The sequence below is a fragment of the Ursus arctos genome, unplaced genomic scaffold (genome assembly GCF_023065955.2).
Source record: "Ursus arctos isolate Adak ecotype North America unplaced genomic scaffold, UrsArc2.0 scaffold_23, whole genome shotgun sequence".
Lineage (NCBI taxonomy): Eukaryota > Metazoa > Chordata > Mammalia > Carnivora > Ursidae > Ursus > Ursus arctos.
Genome location: NW_026622908.1, coordinates 21,253,357 through 21,272,518, shown reverse-complemented (window position 1 = coordinate 21,272,518; position 19,162 = coordinate 21,253,357). Strand labels below are relative to the sequence as shown.

Genomic DNA, 19,162 nt, shown 5'->3' with positions numbered 1-19,162 from the left:
TCTCTCTCTCTGTCAAATAAATAAATAAATAAAATCTTTAAAAAAAAAAAAAAGAAAAAGAAAAAAAAAAAGAAATGTGTGTGGATTCTAAGTATACAACTTGATAAATTATCACAACATAAACATGACCGTTGTTTAACACCCTCCAAGTCAAGAAGTAGAATAATTTTCTGTACCTAGAATCTTCCTTCTTTCTCAGAAGTAACCACTGTCCTGATTGCTAATGCTGCTGAGTAGTTTTCTCTTTTTGAACTTTATCTAATTTGCATGATTAAGTATATATTTTGTGTGAATTTTTTCTATTTTGTTTGTGAGATTCAGCTCTGTTGTGCATAGCAGTAGCTTGAAAGTTTACCATTCTATGGGTCGATCATAATTTATAGATTCATTCTACTGTTGATGGATATTGGGTTATTTCTAGTTTTTTGGCTATTATAAATAATGTTGCAAATAATTTTTGATGTACATATGAGCATACTTACATCAGGTAAATATCTAGGATTGAGTTTCCTGGGTTGTAGAGTGTGCTTATATTAAACTTCGAAAGATACTCTTCATTTTCCAAAGTGGTTCTAAAACTTTACATTCCCACCAGCACTTTAATGTTGTCATTCTTTTATTTTTTTTAAAGCCTTTCCAGTGGATATGTAGTGGTGGTTTTAATTTGCATTTCCCTAAGGGTATTGAATAATGACAGTTTTATTTCTAGCTTTCCAATCTTCATGTCATTTTTTTTCCTGCGTTATTGCAGTGGCTAGGGCCTTCAGTACAGTGTTGGATAGAAGTGCTTATAATGAGTGTCCTTATCTTTCTGATCACAGAGAAAAAGCTTTCAACATTTCTCCTTTAAAAATGATGCTTTTGATCCTAGTTTGTGGAGAGGATTTTTGTTTTTGTGTTTTAAATGGATACTCGAATTTTTGTCAAGTGACTTCTCAACCTTGTGATTATCACATGATTTTCCTACTTCATTCTTTTAATGTACTGAATTGCATTAATTGATTTTCTGAATATCAAAGCAACTTTGCATTTCTGGAATAAACTTACTTTGGCTGTAATATCCTTTTTGAATGTTGGATTTGATATGCTAGTATTTGATTGGGATTTTTACATCTATGTTCATGAGAAACTTTGGCCTGTAATTTTTCCTTCTTGAAATGTTCTTGTCAGCTTTTGCTATCAAGATGATGCTGGCCTTATAAAACAAGTCAGGAAGTTTTACTTCTTTTTCTGTTCTCTGGAAGAGTTTATGTAAGCTTGGTATTATTTCTTGCTTAAATTATTCGTAGACTGCACCAGTGAAGCCATTCAATCCTGGAGTTTTCATTGTGGGAAGGTTTTAAGTTAAAGATGCATTTTTTTTTTAAGATTTTATTTATTTATTTGACAGAAAGAGACACAGCGAAAGAGGGAACACCAGCAGAGGGAATGGGAGAGGGAGAAGCTGGCTTCCCGCTAACGGGGTTCTATCCCAGGACCCTGGGATCATGACCTGAGCCGAAAGCAGACGCTTAACGACTGAGCCACCCAGGCACCCCAAAGATGAAATTTCTTTATTAGATATAGGACTGTTCAGATTTTTTACTTATTCTTATGTCAGTCTTGGGTATTTTTCTAGGAGATTGTCCACTTCATTTACGTATTCCAATTAATTGCTATAAAGTTTTTTATAATATCCTTTTACCTTTTCAGTGCTTGTTGGATCTGTAGTGATTTCACCTTTCCATTTCTGATATTGTTTGTGCTTTTTCTGTTATTTTTTTATCAGTCTTACTAGATAGGGGTTAATCTTATTAGCCTTTTCAAAGAACTGGCTTTAGCCTTTGTCAGTTCTTTCTATATTCACTTCTTATTATTTCATTAATTTCTCTGATTCCTTTCTGAGTTTACTGTGGCATTTTCCTTGAGATGATTAAATCATAAAATTTCAGGCTTTCTTGTTTTCTTCAAATACTTTTGCTATAAATTTCCTGCTAAGCATAGCTTTAGCTTCATCTCATAAGTTTTAATATGTTATATTTTCATTAATATGCAGTTCACAATATTTTCTGATTTCTTTTGATTTCTTCTTTGACCCACAGGTTTATATGGAGGTGTATTGCTTGATTTCCAAAATTTGGGTGTTTTTTTTTTGTTTGTTTGTTTTTTTTAGTAATTTTCTTAATATAATTTAGTTCTGCTCTGATCAGAGAATATGCTCATATGAGTTCAGTCATTCGATATTTGTTGTGATTTGTTCTCTGGTCCAGCATGTAATCTCTCTTGGTAAATGTTCCATATACACTTGAAAAGAATGTATATTTTGCAATTGTTGGATTCAGTGCTATGTATATAATAGACAAAAAATGTTAATCTTGTTAAAATCTTTGGCACTCTTACTGATTTTATTTAATTTATTTATTGTTGTCTGCTTGTTCTTTTAGTTACTGAGAGAGGTATTTTAGAATTTATCAGTGTGGTGGGCAGAATTCTGAGATGTCTCTAAAGATTCCTGCCCCTGCTGTACATTCCTGGTATAATAATGGCCTCCCTTTGAATGTGAGTGGTACTGTGGATATAATTGATTTCAGTCCTGTTATTAGGTAATAGATGACAAAGGTGAATGGGCTTTGCAGATGTAATTAAGGTCCCAAATTAGTTGAATTTGAGTTAATCGTTAGTCAAAAGGGAAATTATCCTCAACAGGCCTGACCTAATCAGGTGAGCCCTTAAAAACTGGGCCCTTCCTGAAGGCAGAGGGATTTGAAGCATAGGTATCTCCTGTTGGCTTTGAGTAAGCAAGCTGGCATGTTGTGATGAGGGCCAGGTGATAGAGAATGGCAGGTAGCCTCTAGTTGCTGAGGGCCCCAGTCATGCGACTGCAAGGAAATGAATTTGGACAATGATCAGTGAACTTGGATGAGGACCCCAAGCATATAACCTGAGATAGCAGCCACAGTTGACATAATGATTTCAGCCTGTGGGACCTGAGCAGAGGATCCAATTCAGTCATGCCCAGACTTCTTACCTTCAGAAACTATGGGATAATGAATGCATGTTGTTTGAAGCTGCTAATAGTATAGCAATAGAAAACGAATAACTATGGTTGTGGATATCTCTTTTTTCCATTTTAATTCTGTTTTAAAAAATAAAATTTTGAAGTTGGGTTATTAGGTGCACCTTTTCTGCCATTTCAAAAAGCCTTCCATTACCTCTGATAATGCCGTGTGCCTTAAGGCTTATTTTGTGTGATTTTAGTACAGCCATTTTAACTTTCCTTTGTGTATCTACATCTCTAAGATGGGCCTCTTATACATGATTGTGTTTTTTATCTGGTCTGTCAGTCTTTTAATTATTAGATTATTTCATTTATTTATATTTAATGTAATTACTTATGTATTTGAGTTTAAGTATACTGTGTTCCTGTTTTTTTATTTGTGCTCCTGAGCAAGTGTTCCTTTTTTTCTGTTCTTAATTATCTTTTATTCTGTACCTCCCTCCTTGTTTATCATTTTTAGTGATTTACCCTAGAGATTAAAGGGTGCATCTCTGACTTAATGAAGTAAATTAGTATTTTTACCACTTCCTGTCAGTAAAAAAACCTTAGAAGACTCTAACTCCAGTTATCACGATACCCCTTGCCTTTCATACTATAGTTTTTGTGATTTTAATTTTGAACATACTTTCTATCCCTGAAAACATTATTTTATATATTCAATTTTATTTTAGATTTACCTCCATTTTTACCTTTTCTCGTTGTTCTTCATTTCTTCCTGCATCTTCATGCTTTCATCTGGGATCATTTTTCTTCTACCTGAAGAATTCCTTATAGTATTTTTTTTAAATGAGGGATTACTACTGCTGAGTTTTTTCAGACTTTGTTTTTTGTTCAAAAATATATTTATTTTATCTACTCTTTTGAAGTATATATTCAGTGGATATAGAATTCTAGTCAATAGGTTTGGTTGGTTTTTTGTTTTTTTTTTACCACTTTGAAGCGATCATTCTTCTGGCTTCTATGGTTTCTGTTGAGAATGTAGCTATTAGTCTTGTTGTTGTTCCTTTTAAAGTGACAGTATGGCTTTTCCCCTTCTTTGGCTGCTTTTAAGATTTCTCTTTGTCTTTGATTTTCAGCAGTTTCCCAGTAATGTGCCTAGATAGGATTTTCTTTATTACTGTTCTCCATGGGGTTTATAGTGCTTCTTGAGTCTATGGTTTGATGTTTTCATCAGTTGTGGAAAATTCTGTCCATACTGCTGCTTTAAGTTTGCTCTGCTTCTCAGGCACGGGTCCACTTTCAGAATTGGCAGTTGCCTCCAAAACAGGCTTGCTCCAAAGGCTGGGCTCACCTTTCAGTTTCCCTGTTCTTCTGACTGCCTCTCTCTCTGGTTCTCACTGTTTTTGAGGTTCTCCGAAAGCCTTGAAACCAATTTTCTGTTGTTCCGCTTTTCTAGTTCTCAGCAAGAGATTTGCTCCAACCACCAGATAAACTATTACTGAGTAGGAGTGAATCTCTTCTTTTGTTATTTGTAATCACGTCCTGCTTTTTAAAGCTGGAAGCAAGCTGACAAATGTGCAAAATTGTATTTAAGTTAGTGGCTTCCCCACAGTATGAACCTATACCTACCTGTGTCCTATATTTCTCATTAAGAGACAGTGTCAAGGCTCTTGAACAACATCAGTTTAGAGAACTTCTGGAGAGGTTTGTTTTTTGTTTTTTGTTTTAAATAGAGAGTGTGTTTTAAATGTGAGTGTTTAGATTAAGAAAAATGAGGTATACCCTAAAGTTTGCATCGTAATGTGAAATAATTAAAATGGATCTCCCTGCTGCATACCTTTCCGTATTTCACTGAGTGCCAGTGTTTTCCCTGTTTTTATTTTAAGATTATTTATTTATTTATTTGACAGAGAGAGAGACAGCCAGCGAGAGAGAGAACAGAAGCAGGGGGAGTGGGAGAGGAAAAAGCAGGCTCCCAGCAGAGCAGGGAGCCCGATGTGGGGCTCCATCCTGGGACTCTGGGATCACCCCCTGAGCCGAAGGCAGACGCTTAACAACAGCTGAGCCACCCAGGCGCCCCCAGTGTTTTCCCTGTTGAGAGGAAACTGAGGAATTTCCTTCTCAGTGCTTCAAATGTCAGAGCCAAGCCAAAGTGAAATAATGTTGCTCTGATTTCAGTTTATTTCCCTGTATTTCAGCAGTGCAGTTTGGACAGAGTTCCCTTGCTCTAAGATTGTTCCACTGGCTAGCAGCAGATTGATTGTGTTTCTCCTTAGATATAAAGCTTATTGTTTCTTCATAATTTGCTTTTTTTTGTGCATTTGCAGAGGGTGCTCGAGAGGAAGACCTAGATGCCGTGGAAGCTCAGATTGGTTGCAAGCTTCCTGATGATTATCGATGTTCGTATCGTATCCACAATGGGCAGAAGCTAGTGGTTCCCGGGTAAGAGTGTTTGGCATTCGGGTTATTTTTAATGACACACGTCATTTCCTAGAATGAAAATAAACAAATACAATTTGTAGTTACTCTTAACAGATTAAAGGAGTATAGGAATTTCCTCTTCTTCCTTGTAAGAATCCAAAGGACAGAATCTATTGCTTGAATTTGATTTTCCCAAAATAAGTATGTCTCATAAAAACAACATTTCTATCAATGCATCCTTATACTCAAAATGAAGTTGAGGTTAGGGTGGGTGCTGTGGTACATAGAGTGGATGTGCGTGAGAGTATATATTAACTAAAACTGTTCAGAACACTTGAGGTCTTTATCCTATTATAGGTCAGGTAAATTGTTTTGGAGAGCTTGATGTAAATTCTGTATGCCATCCATGTAAAAAGCAATTATTTATTCAGGGCTACATACACTAAAGAAAATAATTTTGTCCTATTCAGGCATAGCCTATAATTGAGTGACCTATTTTTAAGAGAAAATAATCATTGTCGAACCTTCTGGCGAAAGCAGACATGCAGTAGGTGTCAAATTCATTCACAGTGTTAAAAGCTATATGCTTTGGGCCTACTCCTTTTGTTCTTTTATGAAATTAAGCTATATCAGAGACGTTGCACTTATGTTCCTAAGAACTTAGGGAGAACTTTGTATTGTTCCTAACGGAACGTGGCGTCTCTTTGTGTGCAAAGAATCATATGAGGCCCTGTTACCATTTTAGATCAGAGTTGAGTGACTACGCGGTGATCATACTGAGATCAGAAGGTCGGGTGCAGAAATCAAATATTGGGCAGTTAGGATGAAATAAGCCTAAATTACTGGCTGTTTTTTTCTAGTCTTTTTTCTCTATTGAACTGAAACTTGACAAAAATTGAAAAATTGTCATATTTCAAGAGCAAATAAGAGAGAACTTTATTAAAAGAGTTGCCCAGAATTGACATGACAAACGGATCATAATTTCTACACAGAGATTTCTATCTACCCACAGTCCAAACAGTGAGACTTAGGATAGGAATCCTATCATCGAGGATTCCTTCCATCAAGGGCCAGTACATCTATTCTCATGAATATGCAGTGAGATCAGTTTAGACCCCAGGCATCCCAAGTTTATGAAAATTTGGGCAAGGTTTAGATTGATTTACATTGATATTGCCTGAGAGGATAGGATAAGCTAAAAGTTGTATCAAGATAAAGGTATTAGGGTTTTCCCCCTTTCAACTTTAAAGTCGTCACACACGCATATATAGCAAAACACTAGCAAATCAGTATATCACAGCAAGATAGTCTTGAAAGCAATAAAACTATTTTTCTTTTAAGAAGGCTTTTTAGACATTTTAGACATTTTAGACTTTTACTTTAAATCAGAATCTTTCCACTCAGGAGTTTGAATGTAAAGAAATTGCAATGTTTTTGGTGATTGACATGTTAGTCCGTTCTTACAAAGCTGTCGGTAGGAAATTATCATACATCAAAAAGATGAAGCACAGCTGTTTGTTTCGCACTGGAATTGATTAAATTTTTGTCTGTGCTCTCAGATTGTTGGGAAGTATGGCGCTGTCCAATCACTATCGTTCGGAGGATCTGTTAGACGTCGATACAGCCGCCGGAGGCTTCCAGCAGAGACAGGGACTGAAATACTGTCTCCCTTTAACTTTTTGCATACATACTGGTTTGAGTCAGTACATAGCAGTGGAAGCTGCAGAGGGCCGAAACAAAAATGAAGTTTTCTACCAATGTCCAGTAAGTAGGACGTGTGTTTAAGTGCGGCTGTAAGATGTGTTCTGATGAGTGTCCAGGTGTGTGCAGTAGGAGTTTCCAGGGCTGTAGAATGGGTACAGAGCATTATACAATTTGATTTTAGGCCCATGTAATTAAAGGGCTAATATTCGGCCATAATATTCTGACATTATGGAATGCCAAGGAAAATTTTAGCTGTGGACAAACAGTGCAAACCATTGTGCATATAGAGAGAAGGCTGTGATACATGTTAAGGCAATTTAAGTTTAAGAAAAACTAATGCAATTTGTTGAAGTAATTATAATATACATTTCAAACTTAATTTCTAACTTAAAAATTTAGCTTTTGAACATCATTTGACTCAAGTTCTGAGTTTAATAGAAACTTTTTGAACTCTTCATTAGATAGGTGAGTTGTTGAGAAGTGTGGATTCTTTTTTAGAAGGCTTTTGTTATGATTTAAATACGATCACAGAAAGTGTGGTATTTGGTTTCATTCTTATTTCTTCAGTTCTTTGTAATTTCTCAGATCTTCTGGCTTCATTTTTGCCAAACTATGGACTTTTAACTTAAAAGAAGAATTTAAAATAGAAAATTATAGGGGCGCCAGGGTAGCTTAGTCGTAGGGCATCTGCCTTTGGCCCAGGGCCTGATCCTAGGGTCCTGGGATCGAGCCCCGCATCAGGCTCCCTGCTCTGCTGGGAGCCTGCTTCTTCCTCTCCCACTCCCTCTGCTTGTGTTCCCTCTCTCGCTGGCTGTCTCTCTCTGTGTGTCAAATAAATAAATAAAATCTTTAAAAAAATAAAAAAAATAAAAAATAGAAAATTATAGATACCTGAGACATGTGACTCCATATAACATTGACAGTATTTAAAGAGCTTTCATAGTTTTATTTCTTTCCTAAATATTTTCATGTATCATCTCATTTTTGACTTGTTACCTCTGTATGTTGTAGGATGATGGCTTGGTCCCTCCATTTACTGACACCAGTAACCAATCTAGAACTAACTGTTCAGGTCTCTTGACTCTGAATCTAAAGCCCTTTCTTCATAGGCTGTATATCTTCTTACCTTAACTTCCTAACTTAAAGGATAATTTTTTAGTTTGCTGTAACAGTCATGGCAGTACATAAGCATTTTAACTGTTATTGAGAAGTGCCTGGCACTCTTCTAAGGACTTTCGAGAAAGGACCTAAATATAGAAATCGTAAGAGCAGGGACTGAAAAGTATGAGTAACGTCTGATGTTGGTTAAAGCACTTGTTATTTTTATCTATTGTGGCTTGTCTCCAGGGAAAGATACAGATAATGAACAATGAGAAATTAAGTAAAATGTCATTTTCTCAATTATAATGTTCTTTTTCTCACCTAGGACCAAATGGCTCGGAACCCAGCCGCTATTGACATGTTTATCATAGGTAGGTGTAAGAATAGTCTTCCGTTTCCTTTCTTCTTCCTGCTCAAAAAAACGAAGTTGGTAAAAACTTTGCAGTTACTTGATCAGCTGGCAGTTTATACTTGGCTTTCTTAAAGCTTTCTGGTTTATAAAGTACTTTATCTAGGCTCTCATTCGAAGAGCCCTTGTACTTTGTGTGAATTTGTTTTCTATTTGGAGAAAAGCCATACTCTATATAATCTTGTGCTCTTGGGACTCTGCTGTAGAACAGGGAAATGAATAGAATTGCTACGAGTATGTATGTAGTTACCTTACGCATGCATGCATTTTCCATCAAACGTGTTAATACATAATTGGAGACAGATAGATAAAACAACTTTACACCTATGCAGTTTGTGGTGCCAATTATGGTAAAATACTGATAAATCACACTAGAGATCTCAGAACAGCAGTCCTCAGAGACCAGTATAAACTGGGTTCCATAGACTCTTTGGCACAGCTACTTTTTCTTGGCCTTCAAAGGTATTTCTCATAGGATTTTGAGAACAATCGGTTTGTATGCAATTGCAGCTCACCCCTTTGCTGTTCATCCAGTCCTGTTTTGCTTAGATTTTGCTCAAGAGATGCTTCCTGACTATGCATTCTGTTTTTCAAAGGCACACTTTAAACATCCCTATATATTAATAGTAAAGGGGCCTTGTAGGTGGGGGTGTCTGCATTTAATTGTATCTCCTAATTGGAACCTTGAACAGAATATTAGTCTCCATTCGTTCCATACTGTGACACGTTCCAAGTTTATGGTATATTTCACAATATCGGGAAGCTCTCCCTACGTAGTGCGTTATAAAAAGCTGTTTAACGTAGCCTCTAGCTTTTAGCTCCCCGATTCGTGTTGGTCTATGGTTTCCAAATTAAGTGCCCCCTGGGGGTTATGGCCCTGCTTACTGCCCTCTTTGGCATCTTTGCACATGCCTTCAGAGATGATCACCATGGCTCTAGAACAGTGGTGCTACTCGTTTACAAACTAAAGGCTCCTTGAGCTCTAAGGTAAGTGCCAGCTAAGCTCTGTGAGTTTCTCACTCTTGCTTTGGTGCTGGTCTCTGATGGTGCGGAAGGCCCCGCCACTACAGCAGAGTACTAAGATCTGAGTACTGTGCTGGTAGCTGGGGTTTCTCCTGGAATAAGAGCAAAGCAAAAGATTTGAGAATGTGCTGAGGGAGGAGAGATGAGATGGGATGTTAGTGCTGGGAGGAGAGACAAGAAAGCGGCTTCCTTTAAGCTGCCTTGATAAAACCCCAGTGCTACCAAAGAGATGCGAAGATATAGGCTTACTTGAAAAGGTAAACTACCTTGGAATGTATAAAAATACATCTTGATTCAACTAAGTTTGACACTCTTGGAATTTTTGGTAAAACACAAGGTGGATGGGGCGCCTGGGTGGCTCGGTCGTTAAGTGTCTGCCTTTGGCTCAGGGCGTGATCCCAGGGTCCTGGGATCGAGCCCCGCACCAGGCTCCCTGCTCTGCTGGGGAAACCTGCTTCTTCCTCTCCCACTCCCCCTGCTTGTGTTCCCTCTCTCGCTGGCTGTCTCTCTCTGTCAAATAAATAAATAAAATCTTAAAAAAAACAAACAGAAAAACCACACACACACACAAGATGGAATCTCCTGGTGTTCAGTGAATTATTAATAGATATTTCAAAAAAACTAGACTCTGTGTTCAGGTAAGTTGAGTGGTGAAGACCGCATAGAATAGACTGTCCTCATTTTAAAGAACACACCTGGGTGTGTATTACTATAAATTAAGGTACCTTAAAACATATCATGCCAATTTCATTTTTATGTAGACCATGAAAAATTGGTGTTTTTTTACTGTAACATTTTATTCCATGAAATATACAAAATGATGTTTTAAACTTTATAGGGAAATCACTAGTTCTAAAAACGAAATTATAGCTTCAATGAATTTTAATGACGTTATTCATATGCCTCCTTAGTATCTTGTTCAGAGGGCTTCGATGGTAGGTGATCATTTAAATAGAACATTCAGTAATTAAAGGGTTAGAATTGGCCATTCATTAGTGGATGTTGAGAAAAGAGCCAACTATTATAGCTTACCTTTTCTCAATTGATGCCTTTAGAATTTTAAAGCTATAAACCCTGAGACCCAAGCTTAAACTGTATCTTTCTTTTATTCCCTAAATAGAGTAGTAAGTAAATACTATAAGTTTAGCTCCGATGTTCAGCATGGCAGAGTGTGAGAACTGTCTTAATAGAAACAAGATTACAGAGAAATTCATTGAATAACATTGATTCAGGGACTAATATTGCTGGGCACTGAGATGTATTAGTAATAGATGTGGGGGTCTGAGAAAGTTACGTTGTATTACATAGAAGGGGCAAACATAATTCATGTAAATACTTGTCATTGATCCGCTCACTAGATCATGGATGTGTGGTCTGGTCTGGACTGGACTTTGAGCTGGTCACTGGGAATATGGAGGACCACTATGCATCGGAATCTCTAGTGGTACAGCTAGACTACTTTGGGATTGGTCTGATGCCCAGAACTGTACAGTGCCATACCCCTGTTAGATGCCTGGGCTGAGCCTGGCTTCTGCCAGAAGTTTGTGCATGAGTCAGGAGGTACCTGGGCCAAAAGTATATACCTTGATCGTCTGAGGGTTGGTGCTGATATTTTTCCTGTAGTTTCTTCCTAGACATAGCTGTATCTCTATTTTCTCTGTTCCATATGCTCTAGAAATTATAGACAGAAGAAGGCTTTTCATTCTTGTACCAACACAAGATAAAGTTTAAAAATCTGTTATTTAATTGTAAGTGTAAAAAGTAGTTTGAGGGGCGCCTGGGTGGCACAGCGGTTAAGCGTCTGCCTTCGGCTGAGGGCGTGATCCCGGCGTTATGAGATCGAGCCCCACATCAGGCTTCTCTGCTATGAGCCTGCTTCTTCCTCTCCCACTCCCCCTGCTTGTGTTCCCTCTCTCGCTGGCTGTCTCTATCTCTGTCAAATAAATAAATAAAATCTTTAAAAAAAAAAAACAGTAGTTTGAAGGTAGATGGAGGGTTCCCTAGCAAGGCAGGTGGGAATGAGATGGATAGAATTGAGAATAGAAATTGACCTGATAATGGACTAGTACAATTGTAAGTGTTTCTAGTTTTGAACTCATATCTTAAGCATAGAGAAATTACCATTGTTTCCAATATAGATTTTACAAAAATTATTTGTCCTTTTCCTCCCCTGGTTTATAGGTGCTACTTTTACTGACTGGTTTACTTCTTATGTCAACAACGTTGTATCGGGTGGCTTCCCAATCATCAGAGACCAAATTTTCAGGTATTTCACTCAGGACTTTTTGAATTAAAATGATTGTAAGTCAGAAAAAAACCATTAGTTACACATCTTGAGATGAAGTTTCAAAAGAAGGCAAATAACAGGAACCTCTCGTTATCTTAAATGCCACTGTGTTATTCCCACTTTAAAGCCACATTCAAATACTTGAATAGCCGGTATTTTTCTTATCTTGAAGGATCCAGAGGAAAAACTGGTTTTGATTTCGAAGTTACGGCTTTATGGTACAGTTTCTTTTTATACATAGTTTCTTTTGTGGGGGGGGGATGACAGGCTGTTTGCCAGTTAATGGATTTATCATGGATAGCAAGTCAGTAACTGTGAACTCTTGGCAGATATTATTTATCATCTGTAAATGAAACATCCTGGTATTATAGATAGTACTAGAGGTAATATTGGTTCATAGTAGCCTGGTTGGCAAAAATGATAGATTAACTATAAATTAGAGGTCTCTAGAATAACATACCAACACACTTTATTGTCAGTGCCACTGTCGATAGGACTCTCAGATGTCCCAAAAGTTTCCTGGCTCTGAAAACTGAGATAAGCTCTTTTTAGTTTCCAGTTTAATTGTTGAATCATTATTTGAACCACAGATCATTGAGCCTTGATGCTATCATTACTGATCTGAAGTCTTCAAGCTTTTCTAGTTTTCTTGTAATTTATAATTTTCTTCTAAGCTTCCTAGGACTTTATCTTTTAAGTTCCCAAATATGGTTTAAATTTTTGATTGTAAGGTGAAGTATAAGCTATTTTGCATTGTCTCTTGAAATCTCTTACAGTCTTGAAGTTAGTTGATTAAAAAATGTTTAATGTTTTAAAATTACCTAGATATGTTCATGATCCAGAGTGTGTGGCAACAACTGGGGACATCACGGTTTCAGTTTCTACATCGTTTCTGCCGGAACTCAGCTCTGTCCATCCTCCCCACTACTTCTTCACATACCGAATCAGGTGAGAGATGTAAACGGGGTACAGCCTGTGGCTGTGTCATTATTGCCCCCTTTGACATGGTCATCAAACACGTTTTGAAAAACAGCTTTTTGCTGAGGTGTGGAGGAAGGTGGATAACAAAATTTTTTATCATCTAGTATAATAATATATACTTTTATAAAGTGTAATTTTATGATCTAGTATAATCTGGTACCTTGAGTTTATAGTAACCTCCAAGTTACTTAAGTTATGTCTTGCAAATGTACTGTGTTTAAAGAATTGTGCCTGGTACTTTGTGAGGTGGACAGTAAGTTAGAATCATCAGGAAAGCTCTCTATGAGAGTTGTATTTAGAAGCTATCAAATTGTTCAAGATAAAACCATGCATTTTCAATTTCATTTAGGCTGCCTGGATTCAATAAAAGCTCTAGTAAATATTTGTCAGGTGCTGCCTTTGTATCAGCATTGGATTTGGTTAAATAAAAAACAGATATTAAATTTGCTTTAATTAGAAGTACTCTGTGCTGTGACATAAAGATAACTCATTCCTTTAAGGAATTAAGGATACTTTGTTTTTAGATATATTTTTATGTATTTTATGATATATTACAGACATTTTAGAAATACGTATACATGCATATGTACATACTGCAAATATTTTTGCTGTGTATTCTAACCATGGAGCATCCTAGGAATTCGGTATTATATGCTGCCTTTGATATGTCCAGTTACACACGTGCAGATATTTGTTATTTTAATTGTTTAATTCAGGTCCTGTCTAAGAGTGACACATGCTTAGAGTAGTAACACCGACACTTGCTTATAGGGTACTCCAAATGAAAACAAGACAGCAGATTCCTAGAGAAAGGGGGAAATAACAGTACTGGGAAAGAGTTAAGTTATAATTCTAGTAACTGACTGGTGACATTTTTCTCTGAGCTTTCTAGAAGTTAATGGAAAAAAGGGAAATGTCTTCAGAGTCAGTTTTTTAATAACAAATTAAAAAAAACCAGAATTTTATTTTTAAAGATTTTATTTATTCATTTGAGACAGAAAGTTACAGAGAGCATGAGCAGGGGGAGAGGCAGAGACAGAGGGAGAGGGAGAAGCAGACTCCCTGCTGAGCTGGGAGCCCAATGCAGGGCTTGATCCCAGGACCTAGAGATCATGACCTGATGCCCAACCATCTGAGCCACCCAGGGACCCCAAAACAGAATTTTTTATTGCACTGTATTCTAGAAAGCATTTCGTACGTTGATCTTTACTTGAAGAGCAAAAAATTATTATCACCAATGTGTTCATAAATTTTTATGTTCCCCATTCTATTGTTGATTCTCACGGCAAGTCAGGTGTACAATTGAGTAAGGCATTTCTGTGCGAGAGCCAAGCTAATCAGGCCCATATCTTTGAGAACTTACAGAAATAGATGGTTAACACAGTCTTTAGTCCAAATATTATAGCTCTTAAGCAAAAGAAACCAACTCAGGCCAGATTTGTGTCTCTGCCACCCCATTCCTTCTCCAGGATTGAAATGTCAAAGGATGCGCTTCCTGAGAAGGCTTGTCAGCTGGACAGTCGCTATTGGAGAATAACAAATGCTAAAGGTGATGTAGAAGAAGTTCAAGGACCTGGAGTAGTTGGTATGTATGTAACTCAGGGTTTGTGTTTATAGGGCAGTCGCCTCTAAGACATTTTGGAGCGCATGTATGTGACCTTCTGCTGGGAAAAGGCACGACGTAGTTAGTGGATGAGACTGTATTTTTTTTTTTTTTAAGATCTATTTATTTATTAGAGCATGAGTGGGGTGAGGGGCAGAGGGAGAGGGAGAGAGAGAATCTCAAGCAGACGTCCCGCTGAGTCTGGAGCCTGACACGGGGCTCGATTTCACCACCTGTGAGATCGTGACCTGAGCCGAAATCATGAGTTGGATGCTTAACCCACTGAGCCACCCAGGCGCTCCAAGACTGTGTCTTTTAATAGCTGTGTTTACAGTGTGAGAGATATCATAGATTCTGGGCTTCTTGTAACTCCAATACTTTGCTTCATAAATATAATGTGTAAAGATCGTTATTCTATTAGTTTAGTACCTTAAACATGAACTTTTCTAAAATTATCGCAAACAGTTATTCAGGGATCGATTTTCCGTTCTGTGGATCACCTGAGTTCCTTGTTCGCTTCTTAAGTTCGTCATCTTTTTTAGCTGGATAATTATTCACTGTCGTACTCTGCAGGGTTAGCAGGCATAGGGCAGAAAGGGAAAATAAATTTCATATTGGTCATGTTTTTGAAATTTGGGGGAAATGTTAAAATCAGTGGCACAGATTCTTACTTGTGGATTTCAATCATCATTAGCTCTGATTGTCATTGACCATCAGCTTTTTAAAAGATTTTGATTATCAGGGCACTTTAGATTTTTTTTCTAATTGTGCATTTACTTTAACATAGTTTACGTAATCTCATAGAGGACATTCCTTATTTACTGTAATGAAGAACTGAATTTTATACTTTGGTTTCTTATTACTGTTTTCTCTGCAGGTGAATTTCCAATCATCAGCCCAGGTCGGGTATATGAATACACAAGTTGTACCACATTTTCTACAACATCAGGATATATGGAAGGATATTATACCTTCCATTTTCTTTACTTTAAAGACAAGATCTTTAATGTTGCTATTCCCCGATTCCATATGGCTTGTCCAACATTCAGGGTGTCTATAGCCCGATTGGTGAGTTAAATTTTCCTCTGGGACTGATTTCCATGACTTTGTAGAATTAACTCCACAGAGGGATTTTGTTGATTAGCCAGACAAATGGTTTATAAATGGTGTTCCAGAGAACCCTAGAGATTCTGAGGAAATATCGTGGGGGGGGCCATGTGAATATGTGGGAGTGGTGGATAATAAGTAAGCTAGACTCCATACACTTCAATCAGAGTAACTCTACTATTAGCTGTTTTTGTTTGTTTCGTTTCTAATAGATGTCATTTTTTTTGAGCAGTTTTAGATTCACAGAAAATTGAGCAGAAGGTACAGAAATTTTCCAAATACCCCCTGCCCCCTGCACACACAGACTTCCTCTTCATCAATCTCCCACCAGAGTGGTGTTTTTGTTACGGTTGATGAACCTACATTGGGACATCATAATCACCCCATATCTATAGCTATAATCACCCTATAGCATTAAGGGTTCACTCTTGGTGTTGTATGTTTTTTTTGGTTTGGACAAGTGTATAATGCCACGTATCCACCATCATAGTATCATGTAGAAAGGTATTGGTTTTAAAGGTTCAGCCTCTTTTCCACCATTTCCAAAAAAAGTTCTGTGGCCTAATGAGAAACACTAGACCAGTTAGAATAGGCTTTATTTTATTTCATTAAGATTAGAAAAGCAATTTCTTTGCAGTGTTTTTGCTAAAAATCCCAATTTTGTAGAATAATATAACTATCCTAGAAAGAGACTACTAAAAGTGCAAGTCTACCCTTTAAATCCTCTTTGTAGTCATCTCTCTTTGGGATCATTTCCTAAGGCAACTTAGGTATAATTTTTAAATCTCACTTTGAGGATTGCTTTATGATAGTGTCAGTCCCCCAGTCTTACGGATTATAAAATGATTACAAGAGACTTATGAGGCTCCAGCTATTCAATAGGAATAAAATATGGCTCGTATACCCAGAGTGTGACTGAGTGGTAGGTGTTGAATGTTCAGAAAGGGCCCTCTGGCTCCTGGGAAGATGGACATAGGATTAGTCTGACCCAGAGCTGACACATTCCCAACCCCCGTTTGGAAAGAGAAGAATGATACGAGACTTTAGGCCACTTTGCTTGCATGTCTAGTAAAAAGGATCTACGGTCTGGGTTTGGAAGTGAAGTTTAGCTTCCCTCCCAGTGCAGGAATGCTTTCTACTGTGTATTTCCAGTACCAGGAATTTGTACTTCTTGTAACAGTCTCCTGTTTTTGACCGGTCCAGTTTCTGTCTGAGATTGGTATCATCCATGAATGTTTGATACAGCTCATTAGTGAAGCCATCTGGGACTAGAGTTCTCTGTGGGAAAGTTTGAAATAGGAGTTTCATGTATTTCCTACTTCGACTTATTTCACTTTTGGTCATTTATGTCTTTCAAGGAATTTGTCCATTTTGTCTAAATGTTGAATTTATTAGCATAAAATTATTTATAATTTTCCCTTGATATCCTTTTAATGGCCGCAAGAACTATAGTCATATGTCCTTTTTTGCTCCTAATAATGGTAATTTATATCTTCCATTGATGAGTTTACCTAAGGGGTTATCTCTTTTGTTAGTCATTTGAAAGAACAACTTGGGGTTTCACTGGTTTTCTCTATTGTTTGCTCATTTTCTATTTCATTGATTTCTGCGGTTTTCTTTATTTCTCTCCTCCTACTTACTTTGGGGTTCATTTGCTTTTTTATCAAGCTTCTTAAGGTAGAAGTTTAGGTTATTGATTTTAGGCCTTTCTTTTCTCTAAAGCACTGTTTTAGCTGTATTTTATAAATTTTGATATGTTGTTTTCATTAACATTTAATTCAGGATATTCTGGAATTTCCCTTGTAATTTAATTTTGATCTGTAACTTTTCTAGAAATGTGTTAATTTTCAAACATTTGGAGCTTTTCCAGTTAACTTTTGTTTACTGATTTCTAATTTTGTTATGGTTAGAGAACTCACTGTGTAATTTCAATCCTTTTAAAGGTTTTATGTCCCAGCATTATGGTCTATCTTGGTAACTAATCCCTGTGTATTTGAAAAGAATGTATACTCTGCCAATTGTGGGAATATTATCCTATAAATGAAAGTTCAAATTGGTTGACTGTTTTCCAAGTCTTCTATATATTAACTGACTTTTTTTTTTTGTCCTTGTTCTCTGAAAGATGATTGTTGAAATCTCCAGCCATAATTACAGTTTTGTTTATTTCTCTTTTTAATTTTATCAGATGTGCTTCATGTATTTTGAAGCTCTCTAATTATATGCAGATATGCTTAGGATGATTATGTCTTTTTAATGAAGTGCTTTCTTTTATTATTATGAAGTCTCTCTCTTTGATAATATTTCTTGTCCTAAAATTGCTAATATTCCTGACCTAAAGTGAGAAGAATGTTGAGGTTTGTTTGGGCAGGCAGTTAAGTTACTATGGGGTCAGCTTGATCTGTTGAGACTTGTTTTTAATGTTTGTTAGGGTGGGTATAAAGTAGTCTTTAATTTAGGACAGCAGTTCTCAAACTTTTTGGTCTCATGGCTCCCTTAAGCTTTTAAAAGTTATTGAGGACTCCAAAGAACTCTTGTTGATGTGGGTTATATCAATATTTATCACGTTAGAGATGAAAACTGAGAAATTTTATAGTATTTACTTACTCTTTTTTTAAAGTTTACAATTTTTAAATTTATAATTTTAAATTATAATAATAAACTCATGACATGTTCAACCCTCTTAACTATGTTCTTACTTATTTAGAGTTTTAATTTCCTCCCAACCACAAATAAGCATATAAAATCTTGACCTGCCTTGTGGAAAATGTTTCTCCCTCTCAAGGATGAGATATCAATAAAAAGAAATGAGAATTCTGGACTTACTTCTAATCAACATGAAAGAGGCAGTGGGGATTGTATTTGTATGGTGTTGTATTTGTATTGTACCTTTCCTGTTGAAATATTAGTTTTCTTGATATGGAAACTGAATTGTTCTCCTTTTTTGTGCCCTAATGGTATGAGAATCATTGTACTTAATACTTCCTTCTGCTTTATACTTTGAATGTCACTACAAGGTATGCTTTGGTTGGTCGCAAGCCTTTTGTTGCTCTAGGTGGTTCGTTGTTTGCTCGTGGACACTTCAGAGGTTCCTGCTGCTTATTTATTTCCGTTCTTCTCTGTGTGTGCCTCTTTCTGTCCGCTGCTTCTGTATGTACACTTTTATCTGAGATCATCAGCGGTCTTGCTCTTGAGCCACACTGACTTCTTTAACATTTTTTTCTGTTTTCTTCTTCAATAAGATGGCTAATGATCATACTACCTGAATTTAATGTTTTAGGATTTCCTGAGCCTTCCCCCTTGCCCCTTTTGAGCCTTCTACTGAATTTTAAAGTCTTCATTCCCTAGATTAAAAAAAATCAAACAATAAAAATAATGGAATATCATGTCATATTTATGTATATTTTCTCTGATTGTTGTTAATGTTGTTGTTATTAGTGTTAAAATAAATCCTAAGTGACAATCCTTTGACAGCTCCTAAAGAACAATTTTTTTCTCCCACATTAATTAATTTGCTTGCTCAACAAATATTTATTGAGTCCCTGCGAGGTG

At 36.7% G+C, this 19,162-nt stretch overlaps 1 protein-coding gene across 1 annotated transcript in view; it reads left to right on the top strand.

Annotated features, from left to right (window-relative positions):
- FBXO3 (F-box protein 3) overlaps positions 1 to 19,162 on the top strand; it is a 32,021-nt gene that overhangs the window by 10,135 nt on the left and 2,724 nt on the right. Inside the window, exons 4-10 of the mRNA XM_026512147.4 lie at positions 5,305 to 5,419; positions 6,958 to 7,162; positions 8,529 to 8,574; positions 11,817 to 11,901; positions 12,748 to 12,870; positions 14,373 to 14,488; positions 15,384 to 15,574. Of these exons, the coding sequence (XP_026367932.1) occupies positions 5,305 to 5,419; positions 6,958 to 7,162; positions 8,529 to 8,574; positions 11,817 to 11,901; positions 12,748 to 12,870; positions 14,373 to 14,488; positions 15,384 to 15,574 (881 nt within the window). The remainder of the gene's footprint in view (positions 1 to 5,304; positions 5,420 to 6,957; positions 7,163 to 8,528; positions 8,575 to 11,816; positions 11,902 to 12,747; positions 12,871 to 14,372; positions 14,489 to 15,383; positions 15,575 to 19,162) is intronic.